Source organism: Macaca nemestrina, chromosome 1 (genome assembly GCF_043159975.1).
Source record: "Macaca nemestrina isolate mMacNem1 chromosome 1, mMacNem.hap1, whole genome shotgun sequence".
Classification (NCBI taxonomy): Eukaryota; Metazoa; Chordata; class Mammalia; order Primates; family Cercopithecidae; genus Macaca; species Macaca nemestrina.
In genome coordinates this window covers 223,976,216-223,991,147 of record NC_092125.1, presented here as the reverse complement: position 1 = coordinate 223,991,147, position 14,932 = coordinate 223,976,216, and the positions used below count along the sequence as shown (strand labels likewise).

The following is a 14,932-nucleotide window of genomic DNA, read 5'->3' as shown; positions in this document are numbered from 1 at the left end:
TTGTCACATTCCCTTTCTCTGTCTGTATATAAATGTGTGTGTATACATCTATACACCCACACATACTTGTTGGTTTGGGCTGAACTATTTGAAAATATGGAGAACCACTAAAGCAGATGGGAACTAGGAGGAAGGAAGGGAAGACTTCATTGAGAAGGTAACATTTGAGCAAAGATCCAGGTCAGGGAGTAGGATATGGAGCAGTTATGGGGCAAGGGGAGGGGAGGAGCGTGCGGGGGAGGAAGGGGCAGGTGCCCAGTAAGCAACCACCAGCGCCCAGCTGTGTGTTGAAGGAAGAGGAGACGTCACTGTATTATTGTCCATATATTCACCAGCCCTGTCTGGGGAAGGTTCTATTTCCCCACCCTGCTGGGGTAGTTTTAGCCCTGTGACTGTTTTGGCCAATTAAATGTGAACAGAATTGAACGTGTTGTGGCTGCGCCAGTGTGGAGTGTGCCCTGCCTCTTGCCCTTTGCCTGGGCGATCGCTAGTGTTCCCATCAGAGGCTGCTCTTCCACCCTGGGTCTTGGAGTGAAGACGTTATGGAGCAGGGCCGCACTCTCATCTGAAGGTTTTCCCACGGTAGATGCGGTGGGAAATAATAATGGTTTTCATTGTTTTCATCAGAAATTCTGTGAAAGAAGAAAGATGAGGAAAACTGGAAATGTATTGTGTCATTGCCATTTGCATTTATGTATAATTTGCACTAATAATAATGTCCATTATAATGTAAATCTACATCCTTTTAAAAAATAAATGGAATCACTACATGTACTCTTTTACAACTGACTTTTTCAATTCAATTTTTTAAAAAAATGTAAAGTACACATAACATAAAAAGTATACCTCATTTTAAAAGTGGTAGACATCACTCCAGCCTGGGTGACAGAGCGAGACTCTGTCTCAAAAAAAAAAAAAAAAAAAAAAAAAAAAAAAAAAAAAGTGGTAGACATCAAAGTGAATATAACATATATAATTGTCCCCCTCCCTTCCTCCTTCCCTTCCTCCCTTCCTTTCTTCCTTTCCTTACTTCCTCACTTCCTCCCTTCCCTCCTTCCCTCCTTCCCTCTCTATTTAGAGGCAGGGTCTTCCTCTGACACCCAGGCTGGAGTGCAGTGGTACAATCATAGCTCACTTCAGCCTTGACCTCCTGCTTCAGTCCCCCTAGTAGCTGGCACTACACATCGTGTGTGCCACCATGCCCAGCTAATTTTTTATTTTTTGTGGGATTGGGAGGGTCTTGCCATGTTCCCCAGGCTGATTTTGAGTTTGTGGGCTCAAGTGATCCCCCTGCCTTGGCCTCCCAGCGTGCTGAGATTACAGGTGTGAACCACCGCATCTGACCATGAAATTTTTTTAAAGGAAACTGAAGAATTTTAGATCACAGAGCTGTGATGTTTGGATGTAAATGCATTTTTTGGAGAAACATTGTTGGGCTTAGATTAGGCATACTGTGAAATTTTCATAGCATTTGATAAGTTTTAAACATGGCCAGCTATGAAAAAAGAAAATAAAACCAGTAATAAAAGTAGGAGTTATTGGCCAGGCGCGGTGGTTCATGCCTGTAATCCTAGCACTTTGGGAAGCCAAGGCAGGTAGATCACTTGAGGTCAGGAGTTCGAGACCAGTCTGACCAGCAAGGTGAAACCTTGTCTCCACTAAAAATACAGAAATTAGCCAGGCGTGGTGGTGCATGTATGTAATCCCAGCTACTCGGGAGGCTGAGACAGGAGAATGATATGAACCCGGGAGGCGGAGGTTGCAGTGAGCCAAGATCGTACCACCGCACTCCAACCTGGGCGACAGAGCGAGACTCCATCTCAAAAAAAAATAAAAATAAAAAAAATAAAAACAGAACTAGGAGTTATCTTCATCTTTACAAGGAGACTACCCCAAAGAAAGTATTTGCAATTATTTTTCTTTATATTGGAATTCACTTTTTTTTTTAATTTAGAAAAGTAAGACGCTTTTGTAGAATGACTGTTAAACTTATAACAGTGTTTTATGGGTGTTTTTCCCCACAAACTGCTAAAACTAAGAGGAACAGTTTGGCCCATCCTGTCTTAGCTTCTGCCTGAAATCACAATGGCCTTCACTGTTTTGAATCTATTTTTAGTTCATCAGGAACGTGAGGGTAGGAAGTGCTGCATCATGATATAACAGATTAGGAGAAAGCCCTATTTTAATGTCATTTGTGAAATAAGAACTGAAACAGACAAAAACTCTAGGAATGAGATTTCATAATTATTATGTGTGGCTTTTGAGTTGTGGTTTAGGACACAAATTGAGGAATTGGAAGTTTTTTTTTTATACTTTTGTTTTTTTCTCTGTGAGATAATGGGAAAACAAAATTCTCTTAAAAAGGACTTTTGCTTAACTTAAAGGAGATTATGCCAGTCCTCTGGGCTTAATGTTAAAAAAGTCAAGTAAACAATGAGAAAAATGTTTAATCATATTTTGGTGTGTTGTGACTTTTTTGGTGTGTATCTTATGTGTTCTGTTTGTGATAAAAAGTGAGGTTGCATCTCTTAGTAGTCAAATTAATTAGATACACTTTTTTTTTTTTTTTTTTGAGACCCAGCTCTCACCAGGTCGCACAGACTGGAGTTTATGGCTCTCTGCGGCCTTGACCTCCCCAGGCTCCACCTCAGTTTTTTTGTTGTTGTTGTTGTTGAGACGGAGTCTGGCTCTGTGGCCCAGGCTTGGCGTGATCTCAGCTCACTGCAAGCTCCGCCTCTTGGGTTCATGCCATTCTCCTGCCTCAGCCTCCAAGTAGCTCGGACTACAGGTGCTCGCCACCATACCCGGCTAATTTTTTTGTATTTTTAGTAGACAGGGTTTCACCGTGTTAGCCAGGATGGTCTTGATCTCCTGAACTCGTGATCCGACTGCCTTAGCCTCCCAAAGTGCTGGGATTACAGGCAAGAGCCACGGCTCCTGGCTGGTTTTTGTTTTTTTTTTTTTAAAGACGGAGTCTTGCTCTGTTGTCCAGGTTGGAGTGCAATGGCGCAATCTTGGCTCACTGCAACCTCCGCCTCCTGGGCTGGTCTCTAACTCCTGACCTGAAGTGATCCCACCTACCTTGGCCTCCCAAAATGCTGGGATTACAAGCATGAGCCACTGCACCTGGCACAGTTTTTTTTTTTTCTTTTTTCTTTTTTTGCGAGGGAGTCTCGCTCTGTTGTCCAGGCTGGAGTGCAGTGGTGCGATCTCGGCTCACTGTGACTTCCGCCTCTTGGGTTCAAGTGTTTCTCCTGCCTCAACCTCCTGAGTAGCTGGGATTACAGGGGCATGCTACCATACCCGGCTAATTTTTGGTATTTTTTGTAGAGATGGAGTTTCACCCTGTTAGGCTGGTCTCGAATTCCTGACCTCAGGCCATCTGCCTGCCTTGGCCTCCCAAAGTGCTGGAATTACAGGCGTGAGCCACTGCACCTGGCCAGTTTTTGTATTTTTTACTAAAATATCACACATGTCATAGGGCAGATCAGAGCCGGTGTTTCTCCATGTTGCCCAGGCTGGAGGTAAACCTTTATACCTGTGATTGCACAAAGCCATTCTCTTGTGAGTCCCCAATCCAGATATTCCCAGGTTGCTAACCCAGTTCAAAGCTGCCACCAGTGTAGAAGGCAGTCAGACCACCGAAGGGCGTCATCCTTTACTGAGAGCCCTGATGTGGGCACCCCAGAACGCTGCCCCCTGTATGGCACTTCCTAAATTTTCCAGCAGATCTTTAAGATGGGGCAGGATGTATTCTCCCAATCTTCTCCTACCCCTTATGTCATGTGTGGACCTGCCTCTGTCTCTTAACTCTTTCTTCCTGCTTAATAGTCTGCAACATGCTTCACAAAGTCTCGATTCTTCAACCTTTTTTGAAACCTTAGAATCCTTTCTTTCTTCAACCCTGTATTACAGTGAGTCAGAACATTTATTCTCTGTTTATATCACTGAGTAGAACATCCAAATTTAACATCTCGGGCTGAACTTGGCACTGAGGTTTAAGGTGACTTCATATTTTTTCCAGCAATAGTAGGTGTGCTCTTCCAATGATAATGATAATGTCAACTAATAAATTAGTCAATTTTATGTTCAGTGCATTTTTCTAGTATTTTTCATTTATTCAGCAAATATTTATAGAGAGCACCTACCATGTGTCATGTGCCTACCACTGTTCTAGGCACTGGTGCAACAGAAGTCCTTGCCTTTAAGAAACTTCAAGTAGGGGGATAGAAACTAAGCAATACACAAATATATCACACATGTCATAGGGCAGATCAGAGCCACGGTGAAAAAATAAGTAGGGAAAGGGACAGGGTGGTGGTTTTCTCACAACCCTATGAGGAAGACCCTGGTTTTTTTCTAATTTTTTAAAGACAGAGTCTCACTTCATCGCCCAGGCTGGAGTGCAGTGGTGTGATATCGGCTCACTGCAATGACCACCTCCCAGGTTCAAGCGATTCTCCTGCCTCAGCCTCCGAAGTAACTGGGATTACAGGCGTGTGCCACCATGCCCAACTGATCTTTGTATTTTTAGTAAAGACAGGGTTTTGCCGTGTTGGCCAGTCTGGTCTTGAACTCCTGACCTCAAATGATCCACCACCTCGGACTCCCCTCAGCCAATGATTTCATCCCCCTTGTGCAAATGTGCAGTGTACAGTCGTCCATTGGGCAGAAACTGAAGCACAGAGCCATTAAGTGACTTATCCGGATAGGCTCCAGATAAGTAAAGTAGTCAATAATAAAGGTTGAATTTGAATTAGAAATCAAGCATGAACTCCTAAATTTAACTGTCTATAAGATAATGAAACTTGGTCCGGCACGATGGTTCACACTTGTAATCACAGCGCTTTGAGGGGGCTGAGGTGGGAGGATTGTTTGAGCCCAGGAATTTGAGACCAGCCTGGGCAACATGGTGAGATGCCATGTCTACAAAAAATTAAAAATTAGGTGGGTGTGGTGGTACATGCCTGTAGTCCCAGCTACTTGGGAGGCTGAGACAGGAGAATCGCGTGAACCTGGGAGGGAGAGGTTGCAGTGAGCCGAGATGGTGCCATTGTACTCCAGCCTGGGCAACGAGAGTGAAACTCCGTCTCAAAAAAAAAAATTTACATTCTATACAGAAGACTATATTTAACATGTATATTAAGAAGAAGAATAAGATGAATACCCATGAACTGATTACTCATAGTTGTAAGTATACAACCCAGTGAGTTTTCATAAAGTGAAGATACCTGTGACGCTAGTTAAAAACAACATCAACAACAAAACACCATTACCAGATCCCTAGAATCTCACTCCTCCCTCTCCCGAGCTTATTCCTGCCCCTTTCCCACCAAGGATAACCATTATCCAAACTAATGGTATAGTTTAGTTTTTCTTATTTTCAAATTTTATAGAAATGGGGTTATACAGTCTATGTTTTTTTTACATCTGGCTGCTTTTGCTCAGGGGACATGGGTAAATCTATTAGGAAGCTTTTGGAGATGCCCTGCTGTTAGTAAGAGTTCAACAAATACATTTTGAATGAATGGATTATTTCTCTCTTTCAATAAGGTGTTACTTTTTAATTATATGTTAAAAGGAAGAAGTGGCAGATTATATTTTTATTGAATCAAATAAAAAAAGAAAACCTGATCATTTGCTCCTACAAGTGATGGTTAAATTTGTTTCTTACTGTAACTTTTGTTTCTCATTGTTTTAGTGAATTAAATTGGCTATTTATTTATTTATTTATTTTGGAGATAGATGGAGTCTCCCTCTGTTGCCCAGGCTGGAGTGCAGTGATGCCATCTCAGCTCACTGCAACTGCACTCCACCTCCTGGGTTCAAGCGATTCTCCTGCCTCAGCCTCCTGAGTAGCTGGGATACAGGCGTGCACCACCACAACTGGCTAATTTTTGTATTTTTAGTAGAGATGGGATTTCACCGTGTTGGTCAGGCTGTTCTCGAACTCCTGACCTCATGATCCTCCCGCCTCGGCCTCCCACAGTGCTGGGATTACAGGTGTGAGCCACCACACCCAGCCAATTGGCTATTTATTTTTAAATCTTACCTATTTGAAATGACCAAGTTAGGTCATTTTATTAAAATAACACCAAGCTTTAGTGTGTTACAAGCTTAGGCTGGACATGGTGCTTCACGCTCATAATCCTAGTACTCTGGGAGGCCAAGGTGGGAGGATCACTTGGGGCCAGGAGGTTGAGACCAGCCTGGGCAACATAGTGAGACCTCATCTCTGCCAAAAATTAAAGAAATTAATTAGCTGGGCATGGTAGTGTGCACCTGTAGTCTTAGATACTTAGGAGGCTGAGGTGGGAAGATTACTTGAGCCCAGGAGTTCAAGGCTGCAGTGAGCTATGATTGAAATACTGCACTCCAGCTTGGATGACAGAGAGAGGCTCTCTAAAATAAAGTGTAATATGCTTACTGTAAAGTCACCATATCAGACTCTCTCTGAAATAAAGTGTAATATGCTTACTGTAAAGTCACCATATCGGCCAAGGAGGTGTGATAAACAGAGATGGTAAGCGAACTAACATACAGTATATATGTATTTATGTTTGTATGTATATACGTATTCATGTGTGTATGAATTAGAGGTGGGGTGTCGCTGCCTTGCTCAGGCTGGTCTTGAACTCCCAGGCTCAAGCGATTCCCCTCACCTCAGCCTCCCAGGCAGCTGAGACTATAGGCAGGCACCACTGCACCTGGCCAAGATCCAGTTGTTAAAAACTCAAGTGGTAGAGCTTGTAAGAATAGTGGTAGAGCGAGTTATTCTCTCAGAAGAGTACTTTTGCTCAAGGCGTATTTAGTTGTTAAGCTCTGGTGTGGTTATGGATAATGTCATTCTCTGGCAGAATTGTGTTTCTGCTGTTTAGTTACAGAATGCTCTTTTCCCCTGACGTTGTAGATTCGACGGAGGCGCCTTGCACGACTTGCTGGTGGACAGACCTCTCAGCCAACCACCCCACTCACCTCTCCCCAGAGGGAGAACCCTCCGGGGCCTCCCATAGCGGCATCAGCCCCAGGACCCTCTCAGAGTCTTGGTCTCAATGTCCACAACATGACCCCAGCTACCTCCCCAATAGGTGCATCAGGTAAGCCCGAGCTTCATACCTGGGACTCTTTTGTAATTCTTCTTAGCTTTTTGTTAAGCTGATGGTTGCCATGTTTCCAGAACAGATTAAAATGAAGCGGACATCAGCTCTTTAAAATCCTCTAAGTAGTAATTTAAATACCATTTCAATGTGTTGTGTTATCGCCTTTTTTTTTTTTATTGCAATCTGTTAAACCAATTGCTTTTCTTTCCATAACTTGCATCTTTTTTTTTTTTTTTTTTTCCAAACAGGTTTAGGTATTATCTCTGATGACAAGATGATTAAGACTGAATGTGGTTCTGCTGATTTTATGAATTTGGTTGATGGTTTTAAGATAAAATAATCTGAAAATGCAAGACTAAAATAATGGTCAAAATGAACACCTCTAATTGCAGATTTCCTCGTCTTCATTCTACATTGGCACATAACTTTTTCTCTAACTTTTCAGAGGATGAAACTACCTGATAGGATGTTTTAGAACTATCTCATTAAAAGTAAAAGTTTATTTCTTTATAATAAATGAGCTGATGCTTGATATCCAGGACTGTCTTTGTTGGGAAATGATAATATTTCTTCATACTGTGTATTTGCAAATATCTCTCTTTTGTCTGTGAACTTTTCTGAAATCAAGCATAGTATTATTGTCATATAATAATTATTTTATAATTACTTAGGATTCTAGTTGGGTAAAGGGGGTGCTAAGAGGCCTGCATTGATCATAATATTATCTAATAATTTGATAGTCAACCTACATCATCTATCTTCTTGATCTAGAATCATGTGTCAATTAAAAGTATTTGCAGAGGTTTTGTTCCTGTACTTCTTGATAGGTATCAATGTAGACTATAGATATATATATATAAATGTTTAGACCTAATGTGGTTCAGCCAAAACACCTATTAGTAATAAAGAATGCCCTTGCCTATAATGTTTCCTCTGTATGTCTCTGAGAAGCTCTGATGGTCTTCTGGTAGGATTGACGGGTTCAGGATTCCAAATGTGATTTTCCTTGGACACAGTACTGACAACAGTGCTCTTTGCCTCACCCTGGTCAGGCCATACCTGGAATGCTGGAATTTGTCCTGGAGAGAACCTCTGTCACTTTGTCTTACTTGCTTATTTAAACCAGGATCTTGGTTAAATCCCATTCCCCACCTAATCTCTCTCATGCACTGGAATAAGGCTATAGAAAAACTCAGAACCGTTTGAAACCATTTGAACTAATTGAAAACTTTTGAAATGTCTGTCTCATTTCAAATTCATGATTACATGGCTGGGCGTGGTGGCTCATGCCTGTAATCCCAGCACTTTGGGAAGCCAAGGTGGGTAGATCGCTTGAGGTCAGGAGTTCGAGACCAGCCTAGCCAACATGGTGAAACCCGTCTCACAAAAAAAATACAAAAAGCCGGGTATGGTGCTGCCTGCCTGTAATTCCAATACGAGGGAGGCTGAGGCATGAGAATTGCTTAAACCCAGAACGTGGAGGTTGCAGTGAGCCAAGATCACGTCACTGCACTCCAGCCTGGTGATGGAGTGAGACTCTAAACAACAACAACAACAAAAATGAAATTCATGATCACAAACTCAAGTAGACCCTTGATACTGGCAGGCCGTTACACCATGCTTCCCAGTTCACTCACTCTGCTGATCTGTTTCATACCTTCTCCAGTGTTCAGGACCTCATTCTCCATGCTCACTCTCTCAGCTGATGGCCTGGCTTCCCTTTTCTTTTCTTTTCTTTTCTTTTCTTTTCTTTTCTTTTCTTTTCTTTTCTTTTCTTTTCTTTTCTTTTCCTTTCCTTTCCTTTCCTTTCTGTCTGTCTTTCTTTCTTTCTGTCTTTCTTTCTTTTTTTCTTTTTCTTTCTTTCTTCCTTCCCTTCCTTTCTTTCCTTCCTTTCCTTCCTTTCATTTCCTTCCTTTTCTTTCCTTCCTTTCCTTTCCTTCCTTTCCTTTCCTTTCCTTTCCTTTCCTTTCCTTTCCTTTCCTTTCCTTTCCTTTCCTTTCCTTTCCTTTCCTTTCCTTTCCTTTCCTTTCCTTTCCTTTCCTTTCCTTTCCTTTCCTTTCCTTTCTTTTCTTTCTTTTTTTTTTTTTGGCTCTGAGGTCTCGCTATGTTGCCCAGTCTGGAGTGTGGTGACTGTTCATAGGCGTAATCATAGTGCACTACAGCTTAAAACTCCTAGGGTCAAATGATCCATCTGCCTCAGTCTCCCATGTAGCTGGGACTATAGGCATGTGCCACCACAGGGTTCATAACTCTGGGTTCATATTTCATTGAGAAAACAGATGCAGGCAGAGCCTAGGCAGGGAACCTCTTTCAGCCCCAGTCATCACATCCATCTGCCTACCTGTATGTGTGCCCAGTTCTTGTCTCCTATTGAAGCCTGGACCCTAGAACCCATCTCCCCTCAGTTACTCAGCCTTCCCTCCAGCAGTTGCTTTCTATTCCTTCATCAGATTTTCCATCTCATATAGCCTTTTTTTTTAAATTTTATTTTAAACAGCCTATATAATGCTATTACTTTTCCCATCATGGGAATGAACAAAAGGAACTCTCTCGATCTAATTCCCCCTGCCAGCGTCTCCCCCACATCTCTGCACCAAAACCTTTGCAGCAGAACTTCTGGAATGAATTGCCTGTCCTCTCCGTCCCCTTCTGCCCTTGCACTCTTTGCTGAATCAACTCCGGTCAGGCGAGGCTTCCCGTGGTTGCTCTGTGGTTGCTCTGAGTCACTGTCTGGTCTGACCTGTCAGCCTCATTAGACATGGCTTTCACCCTCTTCTCCTGGAAACACGTTTTTCTTTTGGCTTCCAGAACAGCACATCCTCCTGGTTTTCCCACAGTCTCTCTATCTGTTCCTTCTCTACTCTTTGCCTCCTTCCTTTTTATTTCCCTGATTTCTAAATGTTAGGATTCAAGGGCTCAATATTTAACCTCTTGTCCTTTCTATCCAGGTTTATTCTCTTACTGATGTCATCCAGTGTCCTGGCTTTAATTACCCTCATCTGATGATTCCTAAGCTTTTATCTCCAACTTGAACCTGCTCCTTGAACCTCAGGCTGATACATCCAGCGCTTTACCTGATATCTCTGCTTGGATGTCTAACAGGCATGTCACAGCTAGCATGCCCCAAATCAGGCTTTGCTGTTTCCTCACATTTTATCTTCTCCCAGGTTTCCATCTCAATAAATGACAATTGATGTTTTCTAGACCTGGATTGACAAACTCTTTCTGTTAAGAGCCAGATAGTAAATATTTTTGGCTTTGGAGGCTGTGAGGTTAGAACTGTTTATCTCTGCTTCTGTAGCACAAAAGCTGCCATAGAACATATGTAAATGAACAAGCGTAACTGTGTTCCAGTAAAACTTCACTTACAGAAACAGGCAGTAGCCCAGATTTGGCCTGTGGACTAGAGCTTGCTTGGCCCTGCTCTAGAGGTGTCAGAAAACTAGAAGCAGACCAGAGTCTCACCACCTCGTTTCTTCTCATCACCTCCACCTCTATTACCCAGTTGCAAGGCACCAGCATCTCTTGCCTGGATTTCTGGAACAGCCTCCTAACTGGTCTTCTCATGCCCACCCTTGCTTTACTTGAGTCTGTTCTCAGTGTAGAGCCAGAGGGGCCCCACTAAAGCGTAAGTGCAACGTTGTGTAACAGCCCATATGCTGTTACACAAACTAACAGAAAGGCTTGGGCATTCCCTAAACGGTTAATTCTTGCCCATGCACCTCTATGCTAAGTAGTCCTGATTATGTTTCTCACATAGTCATCATTATTCATAGTCACAAACAATTGGATATTATTAGCCATGCTTTGATGGGTTAAACAGATTTTCATGATTTCCAAAATAAACAAGTGAAAAAACAAACAGAAAATCTCTCTTAAGACAGGTTACATCTATTCTCTGTTCAGGCTAGGTGCAGTGGCTCACGCCTGTAATCATAACACTTTGGGAAGCCAAGGTGGGAGGATGCCTTGAGCCCAGGAGTTCGAGACCAGCCTGGGTGACATAGTAAAACCCCATCTCTGCAAAAAATTCAAAAAATTAGCCGGGCGTGATGGTGCACACATGTAGTCCCAGTTACTCAGGAGGCTGAGGTGTGACGATCGCTTGAGCCCAGGAGGTGGAGGTTGCCGTGAGCTGTGATCACACCACTGCGTTCCAGCCTGGGCAACAGAGCAAGACCCTGTCTCAAAAAAGAGAAAAAGAAATTTCAAGAAAATACGATAGCTGTCCATTAGAGAGTGTGAAAAGTTGGCATGATGAAGGTGATGGCTTGTATTTGTTTTCTGTGGTCCTGGAAGTTAGACCTAGGGCTAGTGGGCAGATTTATTATCCACTGAATGTGGTTGAGAGATTTTTGTTCCAGACTCAAAAAGTGCTTTCTGTTTTTCTTTTTCTTTTCTTTTCTTTTTTTTTTTTTTTTCTTTTGAGATACAGTCTCGCTCTGTTGCCTAGGCTGGAGTGCAGTGACATGATCTTGGCTCACTGCAACGTTTGCCTCCTGGGTTCAAGCAACTCTCCTGCCTGAGCCTCCTAAGTAGCTGGATTACAGGCGCCCACCACCATGCCTAGCTAATTTTTGTATTTTTAGTAGAGATGGGCTTTCGCCATGTTGGCCAGACTGGTCTTGAACTCCTGACCTCAGGTGATCTGCCTGCCTTGGCCTCCCAAAGTGCTGAGATTACACACGTGAGCCACCACGCCTGGCCCAGAAGTGCTAACAGAGACAAAAACTGGGTGGGGTGCCACCCATGGTAAGAAGTCCTTCATCCAGGAGTGCTTGGCAGCAGTTGTTTGGTGACCCTTTTAGTTGGGCTGTTTTCAGTTGCAAGTAACTAAAGCAAGGATTGAGAAGCTATAGGGGGTCCTTCAGTTGCTTCTCCCATCTGTAGTCCCAGCCTTTTTTTTTTTTTTTTTTTGGAGATGGAGTTTTCGCTCTTGTCACCCAGGCTGGAGTGCAATGGCACGATCTCAGCTCTCTGCAACCTCCGCCTTCCAGTTTTAAGCTATTCTCCTGCCTCAGCCTCCCAGATTACAGGCGCCTGCCGCCATGCCTGGCTAATTTTTGTATTTTTAGTATAGACTGGGTTTCACCATGTTGGCCAGTCTGGTCTCGAACTCCTGACCTCAAATGATCCACCCCCTCAGCCTCCCAAAGTGCTGGGATTACAGGCATGAACCACTGTGCCCGGCCTAGTCCCAGCTTCTTGCAGTGCCATCTGCTTCTTTAGTTTCCCAGGGCTGCTGTAACAACCTGTCATGAACTTTTAAAGGCTTACAGCAGCAGTGTTATTTTCTCACAGTTCTAGAGGCTAGAAGTCCAAATCCGAGGTGTTGGCAGGGTCATGCCCCCTGCTCAAGGGGAGAATCCTTTCTTCTGTCTTCCGATGGCTGCTGGTGGTCCTTGGCATTTCTTGGCTTGTGAACATAACTCCAGTCTTCACCTCTGTCTTCACATGGCCATCTTTGTTCTGTGTGTGTCTGTATCCAGATTTCCCTTTTATGACAGCTACTGGATTAGGGACTACCCTAAGTGAGTATGAGCTTATTTAAACTTGCTTACATTTGCTAAGACCCTCCTTACAAATAGGAATATTATTTCTTCGTTTTTGATCTGTGTCTCCTCTTCCCTTTGAATGTAAGGTTAGGCAGGATCCTTGCCAGTGTTGCTCATCCCCTTACCCCCAGCATCACGCTTAGCACATGGCAAGCACCCTGGAAATGCCAGGCATTCTGTGGCTAAATGAATGAAAGAAATATTTCTTGTTGGAAATGTTAGAAGTGAAGTAAGATTTGAGTTCTTTTGAAAAACAGCTGGCTGACATTGTTCCTCTCACCACAACCAGCTGGATTGTCTCTGTTTTTCCTGGTGTGCTGAGCGCTGAGCAGAATTTAAAAAATCCCCAGTCTATTCATTTTCTTCTAAAATTAGAAAAAAGTTATATAAAATATTTCAAATGTACATGACAACATAACTAGTGCCTGTGGAACTAAGTCCATAGGTCACTGCTGTTCCAGACTTGTCATTCCAGACATTTCTTCATGTTTTACTGCATTGTTATGTGGCACTGCTCTTGCCTCTCTCAGAACTTTATATATGTGGGTGATGCTTTTCCTACAGACGAATGCCACTTTTTTATATTTAACACTGATTATGCTTTTTTTTTTTTTTTTTTTTTTGAGACAGAGTCTCTCTCTGTCAACCAGGCTGGAATGCAGTGGCATGATCTCGGCTTACTGCAACCTCCATCACCCGGGCTAAAGTGATTCTCCCACCTCAGCCTCCGAGTAGCTGGGGTTACAGGCGTGTACCACCACACGTGGCTAAGTTTTGTATTTTTAGTAGAGACGAGGTTTCACTGTGTTGGCCAGGCTGGTCTCGAACTCCTGACCTCAGGTGATCCACCTGTCTCAGCCTCCCAAGTGCTGGGATTACAGATGTGAGCCACCGTGCCTGGCTGATTCTGCTACTTCTACATTTAAAATGTAGGGCTTACTGCAGGTCACACACAGTACTTGCTTATGGCAGTGCAAAGATGAGTGAGACTCAGTTTCTTTCCTTAAAGAGCTTTTAGCCTAGTTGGGGAGGAGATGTTCTTTCATTTCCTTTTTAATATCTGTGTTTATTAAATTCTTTGGAGGACAGTCTAGTTTTCTTAGTTCCTTCCCTTATCTTTAGATGATTTGTGATTGCTTCATCTTCAGAACTTCTTAACTGTCTCGGGTGATTTTATTTTACAGCCTTGTTTTGGAATTATGCTTGTCTTCTCTTTGATGTTTGCTTATCAAACATCTTGAGTATATCCAACGAAGGCCTTAACCTTCCTCGCTGTCGTGACCTCTGAAGAGGAGGTCATGATTGCTTTGGAGTCCCCCAACAGGTCCTTTATCAACCATTTTCATCTTGACAGGATTATTAGGTCTAGTGGAATGGGTCTTCCAGTTGCCTGTATACTCTCTAGAGCTGGCAGGTTTCATTTTTGTTTTTCTAAGACAAAGTCAGGCTGGAGTACAGTGGTGAGACCATGGCTCATTGCGGCCACAAACTCCTGAGCTTAAGTGGTCCTACTGCCTCAGCCTCAGAAGTAGCTGGGACTACAGGTGTGAGCCATCATGCCTGGCTAATTTTTTAATTTCTTTGTAGAGATGAAGTCTTACTATGTTGCCTAGGCTGGTTTTGAACTCCTGGCCTCAAGCGATCTTCCTGCCTCAGTCTCTCAAAGTGTTGGGATTACAGGCATGGAGTTCTCAATTGTTTTCATTCCATGGTTCCCTTTGGCAAACTGGGGAAGGCTTTGATTAACTTCTCAAAATATACTTTTATTTTATTTTTTTGAGATGGAGTCCCACTTTGTCAGCGAGGCTGGAGGGCGGTGGCGTAGTCTGCCTCCTGGGTTCAAGTGAATCTCCTGCCTCAACCTCCTGAGTAGCTGGGATTACAGGCATGCGTCACCACGCACGGCTAATTTTTTTGTATTTTTAGTAGAGACGGGGTTTCACCATGTTGGCCAGGCTGGTCTTGAACTTCTGACCTCAAGTGGTCCTCCTCCATCGGCCTCCCAAAGTGCTGGGATTACAGGTGTGAGCCACCGCACCTGACCTCAAAATTTACTTTTTTTTTTTTTTTTTTTTTGCGACGGAGTCTCGCTCAGTCGCCCAGGCTGGAGTGCAGCAGCCAGATCTCAGCTCACTGCAAGCTCTGCCTCGCGGGTTTATGCCATTCTCCTGCCTCAGCCTCCCGAGTAGCTGGGACTACAGGCACCCGCCACCTCACCTGGCTAGTTTTTTTTTTTTGTATTTTTTAGTAGAGACGATGTTTCACCGTGTTAGCCAG

General features: G+C 43.4%; 1 protein-coding gene across 2 annotated transcripts in view; it reads left to right on the top strand.

Moving 5' to 3' along the window:
• Positions 1-14,932, top strand: part of LOC105473131 (ubiquitination factor E4B) — a 146,973-nt gene that overhangs the window by 31,635 nt on the left and 100,406 nt on the right. For both annotated transcript variants that reach the window (XM_071101032.1, XM_071101024.1), the window contains exon 2: positions 6,911-7,097. In XM_071101032.1, coding sequence (XP_070957133.1) covers positions 6,911-7,097 — 187 coding nt within the window. The remainder of the gene's footprint in view (positions 1-6,910; positions 7,098-14,932) is intronic.